We start from the raw sequence: 26,871 nt of genomic DNA on the forward strand, positions 1-26,871 counted from the left end.
CACGAGTTTTTGATTATTCAAAACAGTTTCATGTTTTTTTTTTTTTTTTTTTTAACAAATGGCCACTTTTAATTTCAGCCGTTGCAATAACACATTTCATCCAAAAGAAAGAAATAACAAATGTCTTATGTGACCTTTTTTAATTACAAATAAAAGCATACGCAAATTATTTCTGTTGAAAATCTGTCGTCTTCTTTGGTTAAATTACTGTCCCAGGTTTGAGTTTTAAAAATCTGGTCAGATTAGGACAGAAACCGTCCTATTTATCTACCATTGATCTGAGTTGATAAAGCTACACAGTCTGTCAATCAGTCTGCATTCTTTGAAGATGAACTACTGACCATCATCCAGCGCAGGTCTTAGCAGCACTGTCATGCACACTCTCATATGTCACCGTTGTGCCATCAGTGATGATGCGTAAATTACACATCTGATCTGCTGATTCTGGCCAGACACGAGACTTTGACGGTCTAAACATCGAGAGAAAGGAGATCAATGGAGCAGTGAGTCTGAAGCGATATCGATCCATGGTCATATCCATCTCTGCGCACAGTGAACCTCTTTTTCTCACACACACATACACAACTGGAGCCTTTTGTTAATCTCTGCCGTGTTTTCTGTCCACATTTATTGCAGCAATGATCTCTGTGTTTGCACCTCCTTCTCAGTTGTACTATTTTTCCGTACTAAAATCATCACTGCAAACAATTCCAGATTTAATGAACCGCATTGCTCTCCCTAAATATTTGCATTTCCTCCTACCATATTTTTGCTCCCCCTGGGAGATCTGCCTACTATGCATATTCTTCAGAGGGACACGCTCTAAATGAATTGAGGGCGCATTGGGAAGCGCACCTCACGCACACTCTTGATCCCCTGCCCTTTGTACTCCTTAACACGTGGAGTGACGTTTGCACACGTTTTAATACCACTAAACCTTTTGTGAAACCACCTCTAAGTGTAGTCAATACGTTGGCCCTCATATGGGGGGAGATTGGTCTCAAATTATTCACAAATAGATCCTCATTCAACAACTTGTGTCGTACAACAGGACCAACGTGTGATTCATTAAACTTTCGTATCTGATCAATCCCAGCGTACAAACGATCGGGTGTTGATAAATGCGCCGACTGTATTTGATCGTCATTAACTTGTTACGCTCTTAAATCTTGACTGAGGTCTAAAAAGAAAAGAAGCGTTTCCAAGATCTAAGGTAATTTTAAAAAGATGTTTTGAATCTGTAAATTAAAAAAAATAAATTACTAAACATTACAGACAACCCTATTTGAATTCTGGGTGACCACAACCCCAACGTTGAAAAACACTGGTATAAATGCAAGGAAAAATGCGTTTTTAAACACTGAAAAAGTTGTTAATGGACCCACATAATATACAGTATATATTTCTTTTTTAAACAAAATTGAAATAAAACGTTTCAACACAAAACTAGTTTATTTCAAGAACACTTGAAACATGTTATTATTACACGTGGGTGCTTTAGTGCACCACCAAGAACCAAAGGTATAAACAGCTCATGTTACGTTTCTCAGTCTAAGGAGAACCATCAACAGGGCACGCTACATTGGCTTCTGATGCTTTTTACTCAGTGGATGTAAACAATGTTTACTTTTATCCAAATGATGTGTTTAAGCTCCACAACAATCCAATATATGCTCCAGTTGTCCTTTTGTTTGAAAAAGCTACCACATGAATGGACACGATGATCTGGTTAAATCCAGCATTAATCAGTCAGAGCGATACCTCCATCTTCAAAGATGTACAGATTAACAAACGCCAAGAGAAACTCAGCGTCCAAATATTCACACGACGATGTTCCGATATGTCACACTTCCATAAATAAATTACAGCTTGAAAGCAACATCCATGCAAGCTGGAGGGCTGGCAATAAACGAGGAGTCTAAAGACCAGGTGGGTGTTGATGGAACTACATGGAGTCCATTCCACGTGAGAACGAGGAGGAGAAGCCCAGGCCCATCCCCCGCTGGGTGTGTGTCTGAGAGCGAGCCATCTCATACTGGACGTCAAGGTTCCTGAACATCTCCTCTTGTTTCTGTAGAGTCCTCAAACCTTCATCATTAATGGGTTTAGAAGCTGCTTCTTCTTCCTCCTCTCCCTGAAAAACATACAAAAAACTTACAAAATTAAGAGAGTGACTGAAACCATTTTAAAGATTGACTTGTTTATTAATAATAATGTATCCTTTATCAATCACTGTAGTGAAATTCTCTCCCTGCATTTTAACCATTTTTCCTGAGGTGTACTCACTTTGATCCCCATTAGCTTTCGAAATTTCACATTTTGGTCCTTGTTTCCAAAGTTTAGCTTCTCCCACAGCTCAGCTGTCTGGGACTTGTCCTGAAATGTACAAAAATTGGTTAGATACAATATACTCTAGCATTAAAATACTGTACATAACACATGACAAAATGGCACATTTAGCAACACTCCTTATATACAGTCAGGGACGAAAGTATTGCCACCCCTGGAATTTTTCCAGAAATTACACCATTTCTCCCAGAAATAGTTACGATTACAAATGTTTTTGATATACAGTACATGTGTTTATTTGCTTTATGTGCATTGAAAAAAAAAAAAAAACTGTCACAGTCTGAGTTTCAACATTTTACACAAAACAAAAAAGACAAAATTTTTGGCACCCTTTTAAAACTGGATAAAACATTTTAATTCAAGCATGGTATGCTTATTTAAATTCACCTGGAGCAGGTAACAGGGGCTGACAATAAAGAAATCACACCTGAAACCAGTTATAATGTATAAATGTTGACTCAACCTTTGTGTGTGTGTGTGTGTGTCACACTAAGCATGGAGAAGAGAAAGAAGAGCCGAGAACTTTCTGAGGACTTAAAACGCAAAACTGTGGAAAAATATGAACAATCTCAAGGATACAAGACCATCTACAGACATTCAATTTATTTTTTCCACTGTGCGAAATATCATAAAGACGTTTATAACCAATAGAACTGTGGTTAATCTCCCTGGAAGAGAAAAATTGAGGAAAGAATTAATGATGCACCGATCGATCGGTGCCTATTTCCCTTATTTTGGGGGATCGGCCGATCCTTGCATATGAAACCGATCTTTTTCACCAATCTTTTCTACCTCTGCTAAAGTGTTAAAGTCAGCCACTGTCCTCTTCTGCTGAGTTGACCGACAGGCACGCCCACCAGCTCATGTGTGCATGTGTGAGCTTATGCTGCGTTCACACCGGATGCGTCAGGAAATGTCCATACGTCCAGTTTACATACAAAGTCAATGGATAGATGCGTCCCAGATGCGAAATCTTTCCTGTGCGGCGGGGCGGTGTGATCCGCACGTCAAGTGAGTTGGCCGTGGGAGCGCGCTCCCGGTTTTACGCATATCTGCAAGAGTTGAAAATATATACGCAGCATAACAACAACAGCTGGAGCAGTTCGTCAGTTTTACACAAAAAAAGAGAGCAAAGGATCACACTCTAATTCTTGTAACGCGGAAATAAGCCTTGGTGGAGCTGTAAACAAAACGCTACCTCATTCACCATTTAAGAAACCACCACACCGTTCATTATGCAGCATTTGAAGCTAGAAATCAACCCTCCACTAATGAACAAGTGACCGTAATAAGTGTGAGAACAACTAACCTGTGTCATATTCATTCTGTCATTACACGTTGACTTATGGAAACGTTACACATGATGCACTTTATTATTTCTGTAGAATGTTTGACTTTTAGCTTTTATCCTGTAGTTGTAAGTTATTTTTAGAATAATAATATTTTTACATTTAAATATCCACAAAGCTGCTGCATTTGGACATTTTTCATTTTTGCACTACAAGAAAACTTAAAACTCAGGACACTTTATTGGTCGTTTAAGTTGTTTTGTTTGTTTGTTCTGTAGATTATTATTATATCACCTACCCCAAACCCTGTGATTTTCTTTATTTCTAAAACCAAAATACTGCTGTGCACTTTATTTTTGTCAAAAAGCTCCAAACAGGTCTGCAGTAGAACCTGTTGGACAAGTTTAGTTTGCTTTAAAAATGTGAAAAATGAAAGACTATAGGAACTGATATATTTTAGTGTTTTGGACCATCAGGCCTTTAAAAAAAAAAAAAAAACAGTGCACCCCTAGAAAAAAATGTAATCCAGGATAGTTAGAATGATGAATAAACATGCTCAGTCAACTTCCACACAATTACAGACTCATTGTGCAAAAGTGTCAGCTCAGACCATACGTCGTCATCTGAATTAAAAGCAGCGCTATGGCAGGAGGCCAAGGAAAAAAAAGTCAGACTGGAGTTTGCAAACATGTACACCAAAAACATTTGCAATTGAAACTATTTCGGGGAGAATTTGTATATTTATATATACATATCTATATATATATATCTATATATATATATATATATATATATATATATATATATAAATATACTGTATATAAGATGATAAACATACCCCCTCCTTCTTCCCCTGCCATAGCTTCTTCCTCTTTTTCTCTTGCTCAGCAAACTTCATTGGGTTTACGGCGGACGCGTTGTAATAACTGGGGACAGCGATTCCAGTCTCTGCCAGGGTCTTTGCTTGTAAAGCTGCCATCTGCGCTGCCATGGCGATCTGTGGCGTCACCTGCGTTCCTGAAGCAAGCAGTGCTGCCACGTTAAGGACAGGGTTTGAAGACCCAGCCACCGCAGCTGCTGCTGCTGCAATAGGAGCTGCAACTGGTAAACAAAAAAATGTAATCAATCATATGTTAGTAAATGTTCACACCCACCATCATGTGTGAAGTTAAAATGAGGCAGCTTTTCCTTACCTGCAGCGATGTCCTGCGGTTGCAGATGCTTTTTCTCCAGAATTTCCTTCTCCTTCTGCTCCTGTAATTTCTTTGCTCTCTCTAACCTAGAAACACAGTTAAGCTGATTATCCAATATAAATTCAATTATTTCTTTGCTTTCTGTGTGTGTTATGCTAAAATACAAAATGAAAAATACTTAACAACAAAAAATACTAACTCTTTCTTTATCAACACTGAGTAGTTTTTTTTATTTTTAGACTTGCATAAAAGGATTAGGTAAGTGTGACTGGAGCTGATTATCCGTTTGGTTGTTTCACTTTTTGGCTCCTTTTGTCTATGCACTAGGTTCCCAAAGTGGGGTACGTGAAAGAAAATTAAAAACAAAGTGACAACATTGGAAACTAGAATATAAATAAATCGAGTGACAATTCTGAATAAGATGTTTTATTGTGTGCTTACAAATTATCATTTATGTTTAGATATTATTCCTCAACAGGATAGGTCAAATTCAGGGACAAATTTCACTGTAGAGCTACACTGTATATGGCATCACATCATTGAGTCTTTTAAGTGTGCAGGAGTAGGGGGTACATGGGTTCAGGTTAAATGTCTGAAGGGGTACGGGACTGTGAAAAGTTTGGAACACACTGATCTTGATTAGAAAACCACTGTGTGGCGTGCATTCTGAGGGCCACACCTTCTCGCCAGCGCCTCTTGTGCATCCATGGCTGTGTTACGACCCCTGAACGCAGGTGGATTAGCAGACCTGCTCCTACTCCTTCTGTGTACTTTTTCAGGTCTTTTCTTTCTTTCTCTGTGGAATTACCAACATAAAACACATTAAGGACACATGGTTTGTATCGAGGAAGGCCAAAGACAAAAAAAAAAAAGTTTTTGCTTGGTTAAAAATGTAAATCACCTGCTTTTACTGCGACTCCTGCTGTGGTGACGGTGTTTGGTTCGTGAGCCTGAACGAGAGCGAGCTTTCTTCTTCTTTATGTCTCGGCTGCGTGAGCGAGATCGCCGCTTGTCTCGGCTTCTGCTGCGATGTCGTCTGAGGGTAAAAAGTTGCAGCAGAGTTTCAAAATCTACATCCCGATATTCCACTGATCTCCTTTTAAGACTGTATTTAAGCCAGATGACTAGAAGTGTGCCAATACATCGATTATTAGATTAGTTGCGATATGACGCATGACGATTAGATTATGATTCATAAATGTCAAAAAACAATTGTTTTACATAATAACTAAATGACTCGTTGCAGGGCAGAATTAAAGTTAAAGACGCGGATGCCACTTGGACACCTGAAGGAATGGACCAGGGGCCTTGTCTACAAATGTCGAGCAGAGGAGGGAGGTGGTGGGGTTGTCAATTGACATATTGAAAAAAGGACTTCAAATCACTTCTAGAGCGCTTTAATACAAAAGTGTTTTATACTGAGTCACATTTACCTGCTCCACATTCCCACAGCCTGATTGATGCTCAGATGAAGGACAGCGAGACAAACATTAAGCCTGATGTGCGCGATCAGAACGTCACTCCCAAAAAGAAGGGTTGTCTGTTATGTTGCTCTCTCTCTGCCTAATATTGTTACTCAGTCAGGGACATATTTTGCAATTATCACTATCATCATTATTAAATATTATCATTATCTTTAGTAGTAGTAGTATTTTCAATCTCTTCCTACTTCTTAACACACCCTTATATAGTCAACTATTAAGCCAACTGTGTGTGTCTATATTAATTCAGGTATCTTCACTGTTGTAAGTACATTTTATTTATAAAGCGCTTTTCACAGATAAAAATCACAAAGTGCTGAACAAACATTTCAGTTACATCCCATCCAAAGAAACATGAAAAGACAATCACATATAACATGGGAAGACAAGAACGGGAAAACTGTGGGTTCGCCCCGTATTTAGATGAAAAGTGGGAGAACAACAGGAGTGGTGGTGAAGGGGAAAAAGCGGGTTTTAAACTGACTTCTCTATTGAGGAGGAAAGTATAAAACAAGGAAAATACCTCCTCAACATACATGCACCACGTTGAATCATCTCCATCATACATGATGCTGTCGGTCTAATAATGTTAGAAATCTCTTCTTTCCTGTGCGTGCAGTGGTAAGAGCAGTAGCTTTTTCTGATCATGCTGAGGGAAACCCCAGCGCCAATCTCATTTCAATATGATTTACATACGTAAATGTGGGCGTGGACAGGGAGGGGGTTTATGTGTGTGCACGTCCATGCTGATTCGGGTTTTCGAAGGATAGGTATGTGGAACCAGTCTTACGCACAGATTCATACATCTGAATTTTTACGAGTGTACGTCTGTCTCTGAATTGAGTCGTACGTTTATTTTGCGCCATTTGTCACGTCTTTGTACATGAAACCCTGGTCCTTTTCTTACACAAGAACTTGAAAGTTTACCATCCTGAGACTGAAGACAGTAATGATGAGTAGCTGTACATTTGCCTCTGCTTACAGTCCCTGGCATGATTTAATTATTCATTGTGTTCCTTTATCCATCCAGCTTTTATTTAAAAACCCAAATTCTACAAGTTCCAAAATTGTAGGTTTTATGTTTTTAAAGCTGCTTTGATTGTGCATAGCAAAATGTTTAGTCTCTTGTTGGATTTATGCTGCTCATTGAGGATTTAGTTTGGAGTGTAGTTATTTTTACTGAATAAGCTACTATTTTTTTCTTTTGTAATATGATTAATGTTGAATTTGGTGATTTGACATAAATAAAAGATACTAAGGTTACTTTAATTCATGGATACTGACACAAATACCTTGTTTAGAAGTATGAAGTAGTCACAAAGTGAGAAAAAAAATGCAACAAAAATCATGATAATCATAAATATTGTGAATTCGTTGAATAATCGAATCTTAGCACCCTGAATCGTAATCAAATCGTGAGGTTCCTTAGATGGCACACCTCTACAGTTGACCAACATCACTGAAATGCTTTGTTTTGTTTTTTAGCTTACGAGGTTACGCAGTAGCCGTACGAACCTCTCTTTGGAGTGAGACCTGGACAAGCTTCGGCCCCTTGAGGATTTTTTCTCCTTCCGCCTCCATCGCTCCTCTCCGTTCTCCGACGTCAGTCTGTCGTGATCCAGCGGCTCTTCAGTTTTTCTGTACGACTTTGGCGGCTTCTCGGAGTCCCTCCTTCGTGCCTGTTTTAAGAAGAAGTTGTCTCTTTCAGGAAAATAGTGCAACAAAAAGAGTTAGTACCACAGCTCATAGCAGGATGTCCGACAAGTTCATAAAAAAGAAACCTTGTCACTCAGAACCATCTGCAAATGTGTCACTGTCAAAAGCAACAATTGCAACACAATGGGCCTTTATAGGAAATTGTCTCTAATTACTTTACATTGATCCCAAACAAAAATTCATCAATATTAATTTTTTCCTCTCATGATGTGCACATGCAAAACCTTTAAAAAAAATTGTTCACTTCTCTCTGCATTTTTGTTACTTTGAATTTTGGCCCACAGAATAGTCTTACTTGGGAACTTACGGTACACTTTCTCATCAGTTTCTGCTACATTTATTTACATCACTTATGCCCATTCCGAGCTGCAAGAGATGCACGTGTTATTCTACCAACACAATATGAGACAAATAGGAGTTTGAATGGCAGATAGTTACCTGTCAGAGTAGTAGACATATTATTTTGCTATGTCAGCAGGGTCCTCTGTTCAGTCTCTTCGTGCATTAGCACGCTGAGTATGATTTATTGTAGAAATGTTATCATGTGATCTACACACAAGATTTTAACAAAATAAAAGAAAAAAAAACTACTCTTCACCATTTCATTTGGCTACATTTACTAACAAATATCCAAGGACTTAAACTTCCTCTGAGACATAAGAAGAAGAGAAGGACTCTTTTTATGAGAGTACCTTCCGTCCATTTATTTACTGCTACAAAAAACATAGTTACTAAAATACTCACCTTCACTTAAGACAAACTAAAAACCCTCACCTAAGACCTAAGAAATAACTTTAAATGCATCTTAAATAACAAAAAACAATGTATTATTTACCTCTTTGCTCCTGCTGCGACTTCTTTTATATTTTCTGTCACCTAAAAACAACAATAAGAGGAAGTTGACGTAAAACCAGCTAGTAAATCAGATAAAAGGACAATGAGAAAAACACAAACATAATAATATAGACTATACTAAGAGTAACTTTTGTTGAAATAAATAATAAGATAAAAACTTAAAATTGTTTGTTTTTATTGCACAACATTCTAATGGTATTTGTGTCGTGTTGCTGAATACTAACGTTTTCTTTCTCTGGAACGTGATCTCGACCGAGAGTGATGGTGTTTGGAGCTTCTGGGCGAACGAGATGACTCCATGTTGCGTTTTTTTCTGTAATGAATTGGTGAGTTTGCCCTTCTCAGGTCAACGGAGTCGCTGTCGCTCTCCTAGAACAAAAAAAGAAATTATTAGTCGACTATAATATCAGGACTTGTACAAAACATCTTCTATTTTAATCAAGAACCACAAACCTACATCCACACACAGAACAATTGGGAACCATGAATATTAATAACAATATTAAATATGTTAGTTGATCAAATGTTTAACATAGCAGATGTTTTCGGTAATTTTGCCAACTGTTTTCTTTTTGCTTGTGACACATTTTGATGAATTTAATTATGCCAAATGTTGCTTGTATATATATCATTTGAGATTTCAGCAACTTTATTCTTGAATATTCTTTTTACACTGTGGTCGAGAATTACAGTTGCCTTTTCTCATTTATTAGAGGCTTTACAGTCCTTGTTTTAATTAGTAGTGTTTTGTTTATTTGTCTCGAATCATACTTTGGGTATTATAAGAATTTGTGTTTATGTACAGTATATATTCTGTGTATTATACAGTATATCGTTATTCTTTCATATATCGCTTGATGTCTCGGTTATCGGCACTAAAATCTTCTATTAACTTTTTATGAACCCCAATATCAACATCGGCCCTAAAAATCCCATATCGGCCAGACTCTACCTTTATTAGCCTACATCAAATTTACTCAATTACAATTTCAATTAGCATATCATTTAGCAACTGTAACTTACTGTCACTCACAACCTTAAAATGTTTCAAAACTCCTGATAGCAGTGAATTAATAATAATTTCAGAGAAGGGTTTGAAGGAGCCACAGGAGAAGAAACTGAGCCTATAGATTTGGAAGTTAAGGTAAGATGAGTTCAATTTGTGGATCAATAAATGGCATCCTGCTGTGGCTAGTCTTTACGTTGCCTTAGGGCTGCTCGATTATAGAAAAAAATAATAATTTTAGTCATAATTGAAATCACAATTATTCAAACAATTATTTGTCAACCTTGTGTTGGCCTGCAGGCTAGCTTTGGCTTTGAAAGGGGCGGGGCAGAGGGGAGGAGCTTGCATGTGCGAGGATTAAACAACCTAAAGTTAGTATTAATAACATGTGTGGCAAGCTTTATTATTTGTAGATGTTCAAAATTGTGGGTTTGTTTTATTTAGCGAATAAAACATGTTAAAAATAATAACAATAATTTTACTTTAGAAATAATCATTTTTTCTCGATCGTGTTATTTTTTGTAATCGTTGGGTGTAATAATAAAAATCGTAATCGAATTTCAATTCATTGAGCAGCCCTACTTTGCGTGCATTCATTTATGTGTCAACGGATGATTTAAATGTGAGGGGATTTTTTTTTACAACAGAGTATTAAGTGGGGTTGCACGATTATGGCCAAAAAAATAATCACAATTATTTTCATCAATATTGTAATCAAGATTATAATCACATTTATTAATCATGTTAGGGAAAAATCTGTTTTTTTTTTTTAATCACACTACTTTTAAACTCACAATGTGTGTACAGTTTACAGTGCAAATTTAAGCTTTAAAAAACAATTATTATTAATTATTAATACCCAATAATTTAAAATGTACCAAAGACTAACTGAATAAATACACTATTACAGAGTCCAGAGCCCATATTTTAAATGCAAATATTGCAGACTATCAAGTTAATTTCATCGTGGCAACCAAAATCGTAATCACGATTAAAATTTGTTAAATTGTGCAGCCCTAGTCTGTTAGTTTAAACTCTGTGCTTACTTGGGATTTATGCTTATTGCTTAATGTTCTACTAGATAACTTTCCTTAAAATAGTGTAACATTACCAAACCTTTACTTTTATTACGTTTGAGCAGTGAATAATACACTATACTTGCATGTACTCAGTGTATGTGTGTGAGACCATTTAACTATTAATTATTTATTCATTTGATTTGATGAAAATGGGCAAAAAAATATGAATATATAACTCTTCTTTTATTTCTTGTTATTTAAATACATGAAGATTGATTTATTGAAGTGTATATATTGATGATTATTTACTGTTCTGTAAGCCTTGAGTGATTTTCATGTTTTTAATTTCTAGGAGGCAATGTATCTGATTACGTTTCAATCATTGAAGAGATTTTGGTATAAGTAAGAATATTTTAATGTATAATAAAGCTGAATACCTTGTATCATCTCTGATTTTAGATGATCTCTTTAATCATTTTTATAAAGACAGAAATAATTTTAATTCTAAACCTTACGGTGAATAACAACAGACATATCTACCATATCGTATTTTATGACTACAAGGTATATTCTAGATAATGTCGAGTACTTTTTTTTAGTATGACGAGGTCGGCCCAAGTGTCCTCTTCATTGGAAATCAAAATATGGTTACCCTAGCTTATCAGTGCGAAGCTAAGCTAAGCTAACGCTATCCGCCATCTTTGAAAAAAACAACAAAGCCTGCATACCTAGACTTTTACACAACAAAATCACTGCAACTCATGCGTAAACCTTAATAAAAGCGATAACCTACCGACATTATTCAAAACTACGGCTCAAATCCGTGGCCCGTAGTTTAGTAGCGCAGAGAAAGACTGAGGAACGACGATTCGCTGCTGCTCAGACACGACTCTGGTCGAGGTGCACCGGGTTGCCAGATTGGACGCATCCTTCCCGTTCGCCAAGAAGAGAAACGTTCCAATGGAGAATTCCAGAAAAGTATTTTTGAATTAATATTGAACTTTAAAATGTAATGTATTGTATAATAATAATAATAATAATAATAATAATAATAATAATAATAATAATAATAATAATAATAATAATAATAATAATAATAATAATCCAATCCACATACCCAAGCAGCAAAACAAAACAAAACACAAATAAAAGTAAAAATAAAAAAACAGGGGTCATTCAACATACAGCATTAGAACTTTCTGTTTCATAATGTTTTCAATTACATCAATACATTTTTAAGAACAATTTTAAAAGCTTTAAAAAATTTGAGATTTTATATATATATATATACATATGCATAAAATGTTTGCCAAATAACATCAAACTGTTAAATAGAAATTCCATAATAAGTATAAATAACGATCGATTTTCCAAATTTGATCAAATCTGGCAACCAGCATCATTTTCAAGCGCCGAGCCCACCCTACACAATTTTATTCCCTCTTCAGTGTCTGTCAGGCGGCAAATATGCCATAAAGACGCATACTTTATTCAGTATGAAAACGTATTAGCTTACATTAGAAAATAAAATAACGAAGACAAGTATTGTATACGGTTTATATGTATTTATTCCTCTATCACCTCAATGAAACTAAGAGTGAAGTTAACCAAGTAAAAAAAAAAAAGGAAAAAAAAGCAGATGCCTGAAAGACAAAGCTGAGGAGTCACAATGACCTGATGACTAGCAGCAGGCTAACACGACCCGCCAAATTGTGAATCTGCGGAGTTATGTCGACTCTCTGAGTTAAACCTGTTATTTTATATCACAGAGGTGAGTAACTCATTTTATTTACGTATCATGTTCACAGACACGTTGTCCTGTCTGTTGCCAGTTTACGTCCAGTTTGAAGATGTTGTTATGAAAACATGAGGCAAGACCCGGTGTGGAGGCTGATGTTTGTGGTTTTGACCTAAATACCGTAACAACCAGAGGTGTAAGTTACTGATATATCCTAGTACTCAAGTAGAAGTACTGCTACTTGATTCAAATTGTACTCAAGTACAAGTGAGTCATACATAAAATACTCAAGTACCAGTAAAAAAGTAGCTCAATTAAATAGTACTCAAATAAATGTTACTAGTTACTTTCACCCCCTTACAGTAAACATCTCATGTATAAACTTAAAGAGGTAGTGACGAAATCTTGCATTATTTGAACTTAATTTATTTTCCATAAAGTATAAAGTAAAAGGTTTGTCAAAATGTACAATTCTTTTCTTTAAAATAAATAAATAAATAAGATAACCTCAATGAATTAAATAAATAAGTACAAACTCAGGCTCTAAGTAAAGCTACATTTATGAACTCTAAAACAGTGCCACGTCAAGTGTGCCGTGTGGGTAACAATATAATAAGTGCTAGAAATACACAAACTTCTAAACTACCGTTTCTGTCAAAGATCCTTAAGAAGGTGCTCTGTGATCAGCTAACCAAATAAGATCTGAGTCAGCGGATTTGTTGTGTGGAGTCCCTCAAGGCTCCGTTTTGGGTCCTATCTTATTTTTGTTGTATTTTTGTCTGTGAAGGGTGCTATAGAAATAAATGTTACTTACTTACTTACAAAAGTGACTCCAATAACACACAAAACTACAATAAAAATATTCAAAATGACTCCAAAAAATATACATTTCAGAAAAATGCACAAAATGACTACAAAAAAAATACACAAAATGACTCCAATAACATAAAAACACACAGTTACTCCAAAAAACGTACGTTATAGGGACGTACACAAAATGACAAAATAAAAAATACACAAAATGACTTAAATAACACAAAAAACTTAAATAAGAACAGACAAAATGACTCCAAAAAACATAAATTACAAAGAAGTACACAAAATAACAAAAAAAATAATTACACAAAATAACAAAAAAAATAATTACACAAAATTACTCCTAGAAACCACAAAATAAACCAAAGAAAGTGACTGCGTATTGATCACTAAGAAAAACATATGGATTATGTTCTATGTGAGACCATGAAACAAAAATAAAAAAAATAATCACAAAGCATAATAACTTACTCAGTAACAGTTGGGTGTAGAAATGTAGCACATTACTTTATTTATTTGAGAACATACTTAAGTACAAGTAAACTTACTGATTTACAAATAGTCAAAAAAGTACAAAGTACCCATAAAAGCAACTCAATTACAGTAACGTGAGTACTTGTAATCCATTACTTTCACCTCTCCTTGCTCAGATCCTGATTTGAATCCTGTTTCCAGACCATGTGGAGTGACGTGGACGTACTGACCAGTGATGACACCGGTACAGCCCGCTTTGACAGCGTCTCCAGACAGGAGACCGGCAGCGGCCTCTATCAAGTGGACACCCTGGTTAAGATCTCCACTGCCAACAAGGAAAAGGTAGTCATTGTTTGTCAGTGTGTGCTGCAGTTAAAGCCTGAGGTCTGTCCTCTGCACTGTATTTGTTGTGGAGGTTTTGAATGGAATGAGACAAAGTCAAGTTGTAGGGTTACAGGTCAGATGCGGACACAGGGTTTATTTTGTCAAAGGGTTTTTTTTTGGGGCAGACCGGTCTGGGATTCAAAGGTTTTAGAGTGCTTTCACACGTCTCTTTGCTCCGCACCATGCTTTGCTTCCTCGGATACTCCGGTCTCTTTGTGATATGTGAAAGGTCACTAGAACTCTGAGTCTGGTGTGGAGCAAACAAGCGAACTCTGGTTCTCTGAAAAATGTAGGTCTCGGTTTGGCTCAAGCGAAGCATGGTGCGGTCTTAAATTAACCATTGGAGAAAGTAACCAGGACGAAACATTGGACTTTACATTGAAACACAATTGTAACGGAGCAACTCCATCAGTGACAGCAGCAGCAGCCACTGTGCCACTGCTGCTGCTGCTACTCTGCATGCCTGCCGTCACGATACAGGCACAAGCACACACTCACAACCCAGTGCTCCAGCAGCAACACACACAAATATCCATCCGTCCCATCCCATTCATCCATTTTCAGAGTCGCTTTGTCAGCACACACAAAAACACGTCACATTTCCTCCCACATTTTTCTCCCACATCATTCATTTATTTCACTCATCTCTGTTTTCCCAAACTGTTCACATGATCAGCGATGGCTGCACATTGAGAGCAAATTGAGAGAAAAACATACAAAACCACAACAAAAATACACACAAAATATAATCTTGTGCTGCTGTTTTACACGTTTTACCCTGGTTGTTTTTTGTTTTTAAATGATGAAAGGATTGTATCCTATTTTCATTGTAGTTTTGTGTGTTTTTTTTTTATTTGTTATGTATATTTTTCTCCCATTTTTTGTGTTTTTGTTATTTTAATTGATTTTTTGTGTGCTTTTGGAGTCATTGCTTGTCGTTTTACATATTTTGTAGTTATTTTTGTGCACAGTTGTTGTCCTTTTGTCTTTTCTTCATGAATTCGGTGAGTTTTTGGTGCCATTTTGTGTATTTTTTTTTTTGTCATTTTGTTGTGCCATTATCTTGAACGCTGCACAAAATAAGACCATATGGCTTTCACACACAAAAAAAGAGCAAATATTTTATTAGATTCACACCATTTAGGTTTATTAAAAGTGTTTTGTAAGTGTTTTGACTGTTGTTTCATTTGGTTCTTGTAGGTGACAGATCCACATCTCTCCTCCTCCAACGGCTCAAACTGGAGTATTGTTGTCGCCGACAAAACAGTCATTTTATTTGACGAGAGCTTTCAGACGCTCCTTCTGCTGCTTCATTTTGGTAGGGAACTAACTATCAATATGAAGTGTTCTTCCTCTCAAATATGAAAAGATGTAAAATTTTTATCTGTTGCCAAATCAGCCTATTTACAAATTTGTTAGAATGAATCACAAGTTTAATGTTTAATGTTTAATGTTAAGTCATAGTCGTCCAGACGTAGATGTAATAACACTAAATGCTGCTTTGTTTTCTTTCTCAGAATCAGATGTTGATGCCGTCAGTGTTTGCAGAGGCAGAAAGTTTTTGGTGGTTTGTGAAAGAAATGGAAACCTTCATTTGGTCTATGTTCCATACAAGAAGATCCTTCTCACCAGGGTTTGAGCGTTTTTATGTCTTCATAGTGTTTTAGGATGGGGCGCCGATTGTAAAGTTGCGCATGCTAAAATAAACAGCAAATTTTTTCACAACATTTGGCAACAAACCATGTTTAAAAAAACATGTGAATTTGTTAATGTTACTTTTGACCAGATTTACAGCAATATTTGAGGAATTTGTGATATTTACTTTTCTTGTAAAAATATAATGCCAATGGTAAATGTAAATGTAAAATCTAAATGTTACATTTAAATGCCAAATGTTTAATGTGAATGTTAAATATAAGTCTTAAATGTTAAATCTAAATGTTAAATGTTAAATGTTCCATCTAAACCTTAAATCTAAATTTAAATGTTCAATATAAATCTTAATGTTCAATCTTAAATGTCGTGGATGAAGCTACATATTTAGCTAATATGAAAATTCACCGGAAGTACCCAAATAAAAGCTCATTGACAGAATGATAGATGGTATAGATTTAGATTTATCATCTAATATTTAAATTTAACATTTATATTTAATATTTAACATTGACGTTATATTTTTATGGTGAAAAAATATCACAAATAAAAAATATAAAATAATATAATTTTTATTTTTTATATATAAAAAATAAAAATATCACAAATTTTACAAAGTATTAAAAAAAATAGAATGGTATGTTGAGTTTTTTTTAGCTTGAACAACTTTTAAATTGGCGCCCCATATTTTATGGATAGATGACATTACTATAACTTATTGCTATAGCACAACTGCCTAAAGACTGCACATGATACAAATTGATAGTTCACTCTTACTTTGTGTATCATGGTTATTTGGCTTCAAATTAAACTGGCAGGGTTTGGGACCTTTGCACTAACAGTTGTTTTGTTTTTATATTTAAAATGGATATAGAAGTAATGAAGACATTAAAAGCACTAATGAAAAGGTTAAGAAAGTGTAGAGGCTTCTTTGTTTTTGTAACATGATTTTTTTTACAACTGTGTACCTTGTGTTTTTTTTGTCCTTTTTCTGTACTTTAGGCTTTAGTGGAAAAAACGTCTGCTGGAGATAAGAAGACTTATCACTCCCTGATCATTGATGAAGATGAGACTTCCTCAGGTTTAACGTCTGCTTCTTTTAAAGGGATCCTCCTTTGTTTTTACAAATGTGGCCTAAAACCTTTGAAATGTACGTATTAGAAGATCTATGCCTTACAAAACTCATAATTTTTTAACCATATTTATTGTAATAACTTCTAAAAATGTGACTACATTACAGTTTTAGCGCCTTTGTTCCGCCATCTTGAAATCACGTGATTGATTATGTCCCAAGCTTCCATTTGCCTGTAAACATTCAATCGTTTCCTATTGGAGTGAAGCATTCAGCCTGAGTTTTAAATCGTTTCGCAGCTTTTTAGATCACTTAGTAGCTTTTTAGCTCAAAATGCTAATTAGTGCTGCTTTTTGTTGCTCTAAATAATCAGGAAAATGTAAAGGTGTCGATGGAAACCTCTTGTTTGTTGAAAGAGGATTGTTGTTACAGTTGTAATTCTGAAAAAAATCTCTGACAGCAGGGGGCGAGAGTTCTAACTCTGTGGTTTGGTAGTAGACAATGAAGCAGAGAAGAAGAGCTCTCTGAGGGACCGTTAGGCTGTGTTGTAAATGTCATACTAACGTACTACTCATATTAAGTCTGACATCAAAATGAGTTTGCAGTGCGTTCACTTTAGATAGTATGGAAATATTAAGTATTACGAAAGAAATACACGGATGGATACTATATGGGGACATTTTTTAAGTATGCACAGTGGGCACACTAGTCATACTTTACCACCCCATGATGCATTTCAAGCGGTACGTAAAATGGTCCTAAGACCAAAAATAAGCCTGGGCGATTTGCTTAAAAAAATCTCTGATTTTTTTAAAGAAAAATTACAGTTTTGATTCGATTTTCGATTTTTTATTTTCCATGCACTTAAAATGACTGTATACATCAGATATATTGTCAAAAGTGCTGCGATTTCAAGCTTTAGGATTTAAGAGGACGAACTAACCCCCCCATTTGACTCGTATAAATCCACCACAGAGATGCAGTGAATCTCCAGGGGTCCTACAGGGCTCTACATCTTCCCTCCCCTAGCTTTGCTGTCACTCTTCAACATGTTTTTAATTTTCTCCCATGACAGCTCCTTCATATTTAAGAATTTCTCTGCCCCTTTCACGATTATCTTAATTTATTCCGTTTTCTATTTGGCCTAGTCAGTGCAATTGATCACCTATGCAATAAATAAGACTAACTTATCCAAAGTAATGTTCCACTGATATCCTCCTTTCTCTGATTGATCACCATTGTTAGTTTTTCCCCTCTCCTCTCTCTGCTCCTGCACTTTGTTTTGCTTCTGTTACAATGTTTCACATTACCTCTCTCTTCTTTTTTCCTTCTGTACTCTTTTCACTTTTTCAGCATAGCTGATGTCATTAAATCTTTTTACTTTCTCCACTTTCTCTGCTTTCTTCCTTATTTCACATTTTCTGTCCTTAACTTGGTGCTCCCCTCCACAGTTGCTACATTTGGGCTGCAATAACCTTCAATGCATTCCTCCAACTTGTGTTCCTCACTGTAATTTGGACATTTCTGGCTACGGTAACCCACAAGGACGGAACGAGAAAAGGTCTGAAAAAAATGTGATGAGAAAATTGATTCAATCGATTTTTTTTGCCCAGCCCTAACCAAAAATCAAACATCCCCCTTTCAAAACAAAAGCATATCTTTCTGTCTTCCATTACTTTTGTAAATAGGGCTCTTGTTTTGAAGTTTTGTCAGTAGCATAAAAGCGGTTCTCCAAAAATTTCCGAAATGTCTGCATGAAATGTGTGTGCGTGAGTTTTATGGATCAAATGAGCATGTTGATATTCTACTTGGTCACTTTCTCACTTAAAATGTTTTCAGAACTTTCAAAGTAAAGGTGGAGAATCAACAGAGATATTTAGTCGTATTGTAATTCAGGTTTTTATCGTTCATAGGTTCCAAATGCATCTTGGGAAACTTGCGTGTATACTTCAGTGGGAACGGTGAATTCTAATCATACTAATAGTAAACAGTATATACTCCTTGAGTGTGTAGTATGTTAATATACTCTCCCTTAAAAAGTGTGCGGCTGACACTCTGGTAGCTAAAGTTATCAAGTAAATCACAGACTATTGAAGGACTCCTACTTAAAAGGACTTCTATTCTTAAGGTTTGTGTGCGTGATCAACCAAAAGCAGCACAAATTAGAATTTTGACCTGAAAAAGCTGCTAAATGATCTAAAAAGCAGAGTGAATGCTTCATTCCAATAGAAAACAATTAGAAGTTTACAGGGAAATGGGGCCATGTGACATCATCAATCACGTGATTTCAAGATGGTGGAACACAGGCTCTTAAACGGTAAAGTAGTCCCATTAAAAAAAAAAAAAAAAAAAGTTCATAAATCGAATATGGCACATAATTCATTTTGTTTATCATAGATCTTCTGATAAGTAAATTTCAAAGGTTTTAGGCCACTTTGTAGAAACAGTGGAGGATCCCTTTAGGAAGTAGGTTTAAGTAAAGTGAGAGATCTGATGTGTGAGCGTTCATTGACAGGGATGTACCACATGTTCCTGCTCCTCAAAGATGGATTCTTCCACATGACAAACCTTGCTCTGGAGAAGATTGAGATAGGTATGAAAATATTAGATTTGAACCGTAGTTTCTTGCCTCTTTGTGCAAAACTTTGCTTTATTATTGGTTTTTCTTTTGCAGCCATTGAAAAAATGGATATGGGAGCTTTGAAAGAAGTAAGCTGCAGCCGCCTCAGTCTACTGCAATTCTACAATTAATCATACTATAGAAATGAAGTAAATGTGTCATTTGTATGTGTTTCAGCTCCAGTCTCTGATCAGAATCAACTTCAGCTCCTGTAAAGATGACGGCTACAGCACAGCAGTGATGGTCAACCTGGGCCATGATCGCCACCTCATGATTGGGGTAAGTCTGTATATCAGGGGTGTCAAACTCATTTTAGTTCAGTCGGCCTAATACGGAGCAGTTTGATCTAAAGTGGGCCACAGATTTTATGCAGGAAAATGAGTAATTTCAACATTATTGTGCCAAAGTTTGCACTTCTACGTATACATAAAATACAAAATATGTAAGAAACCAACCATATCGAGCAATAAGTGACAGATATCAGTCCCGACAGGATCTTCACTTTAAATTTCCTAGATTTTGTGACCAATTTCTATTTAATTAAGGGAAATGTTATGTCAAAATTTGAGGAATTTTGAAGGACTTCATGCTTCCTCAACTCATAACTTTCTGATCATCTTTCACAGGGAAGGAAAGAGAATATTGTTTCTAACTGGAAGATGGGTCCTTGTGAGTCTAAGATGTGTTTTGCCGACTCCATTGGAAGTGGCTTGATTCCTGGTAAAACTCTTTGTACATCCTACACATTGTTGGTCTAGATTAGTCATAGATCAGAGACGGGCAACTTTTATCACAGCAGCGGCTGCAAAAATGTGATTGTCCGAACGCAGGCCCACATTATTAACACAGTCATGTCAATGTTTAAAATAATGACCAATTGGAACATTATTACAGGAAACAACAAAGGTTTTTTTCTTTGTTTTTCTGTGTTATTGTTGTCATTTTGTGTGTTCTTGGAGTCATTATAGTGTTTTTTGGAGTTATTATGTATATATTTGTGTCCGGGAGTCATTTTGTGTATTTTTCTGCAATGTATCCTTTTTTGGGCATCAATTTGTGTATTTTTATTGCATTTTTGTGTGTTATTGGTGTCATTTTGTGTGTTTTTGTTGCCATTATGTGTGTTTTTCGACTAATTGTGTATTTTTGTTGTTTTGTATCTTTTTGGAGTCATTTTGTGTGTTTTTGGAGTTACCGGTATGTGTATTTTTGTTGTTGGTTTGTGTCTTGGAGTCATTTTGTGCATTTTTGTTGTCATTTTATTTTCTGCATTGTATCATTTTTTGGCATAATTTTGTGTATTTTGTTTGTAGTTTTGTGTTATTGGTGTCATTTTGTGTGTTTCTGGAGTCATAGTAGTTTAGTCATTTTGTGTGTTTTTGGAGTCATTTCTAGTGTATTCATTAATAATTTGCGTCTTTTTTGGAGTTATTTTGTGTATTTTTCTGCAATGTGTCTTTTTAGCATAATTTTGTGTATTTTCCTTAATGGTTTGTATCTTTTTGTCATTTTCTGTATTTCGCTGTCATTTTGTATGTTTAATTTATTTATTTTGTGCATTTGGGGGCTGCACAATAGTACATTGAGGGTCACATGTAGGCTATGGGCCGCCCATGTCTTTCATAGTTGATTACAAAATAATCTGTTAATTCACAACTCATAGAGGCAGGAGCATTTTCATAATTTATCTTTATCCTTTTTGTTTTTTTTTTAACAGGTGTTAGAAAAATGGTGGCTGCTGAAAATCAATTATATATTTTGGACACTGAAGTGAGTGCAGTCTTTATTATACAGAGAACTGAAGCACCCATGCTGGATTATTTCTAAATGTTTCTTTTCTCTCAGGATGTTCTCAGTCTCTGGGATTTGCATTTCCTCCTAATGATTCACTGCTGGCCGGATCTTCTCATTCATGACTTTGAACTCACTGTAGAGTGCGGCTCTACCTCCAGGTTTTAATTAACCCTGTTTTATGTTTTTAATACTTCAAAGATTTCATGGTTTTACAAAATGCGAAGAGTCTGTACTTGTTGTGTTAAAGCCAAGACAAAAGCAGCATGAAGATGATCTCTCTGATGAAGCAGGACAACAACCAGGTAGCAGAACAGAAAATAGAAAAAAAGAGACTTTTAAAGTTTCTGCTTTAAAGTCATCTTACTGCGCTTTGATTTTTCAGATTTGTTCACTTCAAATACGATCTCTGCCCACGATGGAGGTTTGCTACTCACTGGACATCTGCTCAGTGTCCTGCCTGGTCCAAAGCAAAATCAACATGGTGAGAAATTATCTTCTGACTAAGGCAGCACAGGATTCTCACCAGGAATTTTTCACAGTGTAGGGGGATTGCTTTGCGCATGAGCTAGCGCCACATACACATTTTTATAGGGGGGTTTGGGGGCATCCCCCCTGAAAATTTAGAAATGTATAACCCTCTGAAACACTTTTCTGCATTTTGAGGGCTACATTTTTGAAGTGAAGCTAAAGTTTCATTCATTTTATGTTTTTCTATTGTTTTATTTAGTTGATTGTTTTTGTTTAGATTATGAAGCGCACTGTTTATATTGGACGGTGATTATGGATTAAGTCCCAAACAGAGCTTTCATGCTTGAACTCACCTGGAGCGCCACGCAGCGTAGTAGTTTCCATCCAGTAAAATCCTACATTTCCCACAATAATTAGCACTTCTCTGTAGTCCATGTACTTTTTCTGGGACGTGTTTTAAAGTTTCAGTATTTTTTTAGCTCATCTCAGCTCATCTCTAAGCTTGTCTCCATATCTCCTGCTCTGTTTCACCAGGCGGTGAAATACAGGTCGTTGTTGCATCTAATGTGGGTCAATTTGAAAAATACATGCTCAGCAGTGTTTCATATGATACAGCAGACGCAGTCATAAAATCTGAGCTTTGTACTTGATTGGCCTGACGGAGTCCACAATGTCCGCCTGAGTTTGTTTGAGCCTTTACAAAGCGAAGGACGCACACAGGCAACATTGGGGCAGCTAAGTAGCTGCTGGGGTCCTCGGGTTCTTCAGGTAAAGGCAGGAGTTTCCAAGCATTTTGCCTGTATTAAATAGACAGTGCGGCTGACGTATGTGTTTTTGCTTATGCAGATTAAAAAACGAGTTTAAACAACTAATGCACGCCTGGAAGTCCCTTTTGTGGCTAAGTGTGCAACAAATATTACGACGGTAACTATTACAGAAGGAAAAAAAACCCTACGCTGTGTTTTAACCGACATCACACCGTAGGGGATCAAAATCACAGCGTAGGGGCCCCTAAACTCAACTGTGCTGGCGAGAACCCTGCAGCAGTTCCCATTGTTAGTATATTGGCATATGATTGTTATATATTATATATTTTTTACAGGCTTTTCTTTTAATTTCAGGATACAATTTATTTAGTTGAAGGTGTCAGTGAAAATTCTAAAAGGTAAAATGTGCCCAATCAAAACAATCTTCAGATTTCCACTTGGTTCGTCTATGTTCAGTAATTTTGTTTTTTTTTTTTTTGTTTAAGCAGTCAAGCAGAGCCAATCACTTCTGTTGTGGTCAGATGTTTCACAGAGGCTCTACCTGAGAACCGGTATTTCTGTTTATAATTTTACTCTTTCCTCTGAAGATACAAAGATGATGTGTGTGTGTGTGTGTGTGTTCTCAAAGGAGCATCTGTAATTCATGCTTTACAGTTAGATTTGATTGATTTGATTGATTGAATTATTTCGACTATGTAATTAACAACTTAAAAACAGTATAAAATAAAATACTGTTTTGTTGTTATTTCTTGATGGTAATGTATCTTGCATCTTCAAATTTTTACGCATCTCAGTTTACGTAAACTAAAAGTAGTAGGAAGAAGTATAAACTTATTGAACCCCAACCCTTTTTTCAAGATTTTTAAACCTAAACAGTGACAATTTACTAACAATTTGATAACTATACTGTGAATAAACATTCAATGCAATGTAATACTCACACACAAACCATGTAATAATAGTTTACATTAACCAAACCTCATTTTCAAATAATGTACCATATCCCGCAACCTTTTACTTCAAATTACAAGTGAGCACCATGTGCTCATTATTTATCAACAAATTTCTGTAGAATCGTTTCTTAATGCTCTTTTTTAAACAGAATTATACTTGGAATTATTTTAAACTCAGTCTCAGATGGTAATACAGAAACTTTTTTATTATTTTACGAACACTGCAAACTTTTAGATTTGATTTCCCTCTTAGATTATAACCTCCCTCTCTTTCATGAAACATTTTGTGGACATTTTTTGGTAACGGATCATTCCTTGCTTTATATTTACTATTCACTTGTGCTGTTTTATGCTCCACCAAGTAAAACAAATTCAGAATTTTTGATTTTAAAAACAAGTCATTTGTGTGAACCCCAAAATCAACATTATGAAGAGTTCTGATTGCTCTTTTCTGCAGAATGAAAATGATTGCAGTGAAGTTTTGTAGGTGTTTCCCCATGTCTCTGTACAGTAATCTAAATAAGGCAAAATGAGTGAATTATACAGAATGTTCTGATCCAGAACCCTAGATGCGTCTTTTCTGTTTGAACGTTGTAATTAAACACTTGTTTTCACTTGTATGAGAGTAAATGTGGTCAGTCAATAACCTTGGTGTTCAGGGTGTTTTTGAACAATGTTTTGAAGGCGTTAGGTTGGATTTGACTGACTTGAATTTCCTCTCCATGCAGACTCAGCAGACTTCTTCACAAACACATGTTTGAAGAGGCTGAAAAGTTTGCCATTACATTTGAGCTGGATTTAGAGGTAAGACTGTGAATTAGACATGTTTACTCCCTAACTCAACAAGGTGGAGCAGTTTAAAATAATAATGCAGGATAGAGCGCTACTATATATAAAGATTATTTATCATTATAGATTAATGGTTGCCACTTCTAACAGTCTTGCTCTGGTTCAGCTTGTGTACAAGGTGAAGCTGGATTTCATCCTGGAGCAGCTGGCCTCAGCCTCAGTCGGTGGATATGGACATGACGTGTGGGCGGAGCTAGTAGATGAGGCTAAAACCAACTTGATGAAGATAACAGTGAGTCTAAAATTCCTTTCAAACTTTGCAGTTCATAACGTTGACATCCGACACAACATTCAGTCAATCATGTTATGCTTTGAGCAGTGCTGGGACTCTACTGCGTTAATTGCTGTGCTTTGTGGGCACGATTTCAGTTTTTAAAAAAACACCAGATGGAAAACAAAACCCCAGTTGTGTGCGAATTGTGCAAGAAAAAGTTTGCCAATCACCATAGCCCTTCCACTTCAATGCTAAACATGTAGCAGATAGCACTGACAGTTCTAGTTCGAGCAGGCAATGTCTCCAATCCACACTGGACAAGATCACAGGGTTCAGAGGCAAAATGATTAAGTCCATGAATGACAAATGAACAAAGTCAGTGGATAAATGATTGTAGTGTAATGTTCTGTATGAAGTGCTGGTTTTTTTTATACACAAAAACACATTTGTTTTAGAAAGTTTACAAAAAATCCTGAAAAGCATGAATATAGCTTAGTTAAATTTAAGTTTGTGCTTTGTGAACAATGTAATCATAATATTTTTTATTCAAATTACACATTATGTTAGGCTCAGCATAGGAATATTGTACAATTGAATCAGATAAATAATAAATTAATTAGAAGACGCTGAAGAAGAATAGATTCAATTAATCCAACAAGAACAAATCATTTTTCTTTGCTGGTATGGGATCGGGACACCCTTAGTTACTTCTTATGTGTTTTCAGGACGCACAGTACGTGGTGGACTATTGCCTGAAAGCTCCCTGGCCGACCTTTGAGATGGCCATGAAGATGTTAAACCACGCTTCGTCTCGATATTCGTGCATGCAAACCCAAGAAGCTATGGCTAGGCTGGCAACGTTCTACAGCCTGCACGGATCAGAAAACTTTAAGTAAGGTCAACGTTTGAGAAATGAGTGTTGTGTTAAAGTGTGTTTGATTCTCTTTCATCCTGCTGTGTTGTGTACAGTGCAATAGCCTGGATTGAGTTCCTGAACAACTCGGATAGTTTTGGAGAAGTTTTGACTCATCTTAGAGACGGAGATATGAGGGGCGCTCAACTCCTTTGGCTTAGAAACGAGGTGCGAAACTGTCAAAATATTTTCATCCACTCAGTATTTAAACATTATATAAGCATGAGGCTTAATGAACTTGTTTTTGTTTCATAACAGGGACAGATCGCTGCAGAGTTTGACGAGAACAAACTGGAAACCTTACTCAGCGCTATTCCTCTGGACCTGTCGTCCCGAGACTTGGGCCCCTGGTTCAGGAAAGTTTTGGTTCCTTTCGTGAGAAGAGTTCTTCCAAGAGGCCAGGTGGGACTCCTCCTTCTTCTCTCATCTATGAACACGTCTACATCATAGAACTAGGAGTGATGTAAATGTAAATGCCTCCACAGAGAGTTCTGGCTAAATGGCTTTGGCAGAAGGCGAGAGACTTGGAGCTCACAGAAAAGGTAAATATTAACAAGTGATGATAATAATAAATTGTGAAGAGGTTGAGATATTTTCATTATTGCATGTACTGTTTTATGTATTTTAAAGGAGCAAAGGACAGGATTTGTGGAAACCTAAACATAAAATAAAGTATTTTAAATGCTAATGGTTGATGAAGTGTTCAAACCCTAAAAGAATGAGCCCACACACATTTCTCCCTATTGTCTTGAACAGAGTGTGTGATGGATTTTGTTCAGCAATTACGGGCCCAAATTTCTCGCGTGGTTCTGCAGACATGACGTCACGTGATGCTGATGCGCATTCTCAATGGCTTGGAGACTAAAAGAAGGTGGAACAAACTACTGTTTGGTTCCACGGAGTTCTTGCAGTTAGAGTGCGGATCTTGCCGCATTCTTTTGTCCTAGCCCGACCCGAAACCGACAGTTACAACCTAATTTTTTCCTCATACAAATTACATACTTACGTTTGTTTTACTGGCAAGTCCATTTTTAATGACAAACAACTGATAATGTCAACATCAGATGAGCTCACGGAGTAACAAGCAAACGTCAAACACAAATGGGTGTGCATTGCGCGCAAGAGATCCAGTCGATCTATTTACATAATCCATGTTGTTGTGCAGAAAAGGATTGTGGCGTCAAAGTTGTTCTCTGCTCAATAGTCCTGCAGCGCTGAACCTGTGCCCACAGCTCCTCCTGCTACAGC

The 26,871-nt window shown here is 36.3% G+C and overlaps 2 protein-coding genes across 2 annotated transcripts in view; one reads left to right on the top strand and one right to left on the bottom strand.

The window, feature by feature from the left end:
• Positions 1-1,433: 1,433 nt before the first annotated feature.
• Positions 1,434-11,837, bottom strand: rsrc2 (arginine/serine-rich coiled-coil 2). The gene is made up of 10 exons (XM_028457894.1): positions 11,702-11,837; positions 9,108-9,252; positions 8,864-8,904; positions 7,828-7,991; positions 5,733-5,867; positions 5,511-5,627; positions 4,832-4,917; positions 4,477-4,739; positions 2,287-2,376; positions 1,434-2,134 (listed from the first exon to the last, which is right to left on the bottom strand). Exons 1-10 carry the CDS (start codon positions 11,705-11,707, stop codon positions 1,946-1,948), a joined length of 1,236 nt encoding a protein of 411 aa, XP_028313695.1. The 5' UTR covers positions 11,708-11,837; the 3' UTR covers positions 1,434-1,945.
• A 773-nt stretch (positions 11,838-12,610) lies between these two features.
• The window catches only part of kntc1 (kinetochore associated 1), a 47,548-nt gene continuing 33,287 nt past the window's right edge, over positions 12,611-26,871 (top strand). The window contains exons 1-21 of the mRNA XM_028458297.1: positions 12,611-12,679; positions 14,113-14,278; positions 15,521-15,638; positions 15,838-15,953; positions 16,976-17,054; positions 19,561-19,638; positions 19,720-19,754; positions 19,843-19,944; positions 20,292-20,385; positions 21,383-21,435; positions 21,511-21,617; positions 21,707-21,761; positions 21,842-21,940; positions 23,049-23,092; positions 23,180-23,245; positions 24,376-24,451; positions 24,603-24,728; positions 25,436-25,602; positions 25,680-25,791; positions 25,882-26,025; positions 26,109-26,165. Coding sequence (XP_028314098.1) covers positions 14,141-14,278; positions 15,521-15,638; positions 15,838-15,953; positions 16,976-17,054; positions 19,561-19,638; positions 19,720-19,754; positions 19,843-19,944; positions 20,292-20,385; positions 21,383-21,435; positions 21,511-21,617; positions 21,707-21,761; positions 21,842-21,940; positions 23,049-23,092; positions 23,180-23,245; positions 24,376-24,451; positions 24,603-24,728; positions 25,436-25,602; positions 25,680-25,791; positions 25,882-26,025; positions 26,109-26,165 — 1,866 coding nt within the window. The 5' untranslated portion in view covers positions 12,611-12,679; positions 14,113-14,140. The remainder of the gene's footprint in view (positions 12,680-14,112; positions 14,279-15,520; positions 15,639-15,837; positions 15,954-16,975; positions 17,055-19,560; positions 19,639-19,719; positions 19,755-19,842; positions 19,945-20,291; positions 20,386-21,382; positions 21,436-21,510; positions 21,618-21,706; positions 21,762-21,841; positions 21,941-23,048; positions 23,093-23,179; positions 23,246-24,375; positions 24,452-24,602; positions 24,729-25,435; positions 25,603-25,679; positions 25,792-25,881; positions 26,026-26,108; positions 26,166-26,871) is intronic.

The sequence above is a fragment of the Gouania willdenowi genome, chromosome 9 (assembly GCF_900634775.1).
Source record: "Gouania willdenowi chromosome 9, fGouWil2.1, whole genome shotgun sequence".
NCBI lineage: Eukaryota > Metazoa > Chordata > Actinopteri > Blenniiformes > Gobiesocidae > Gouania > Gouania willdenowi.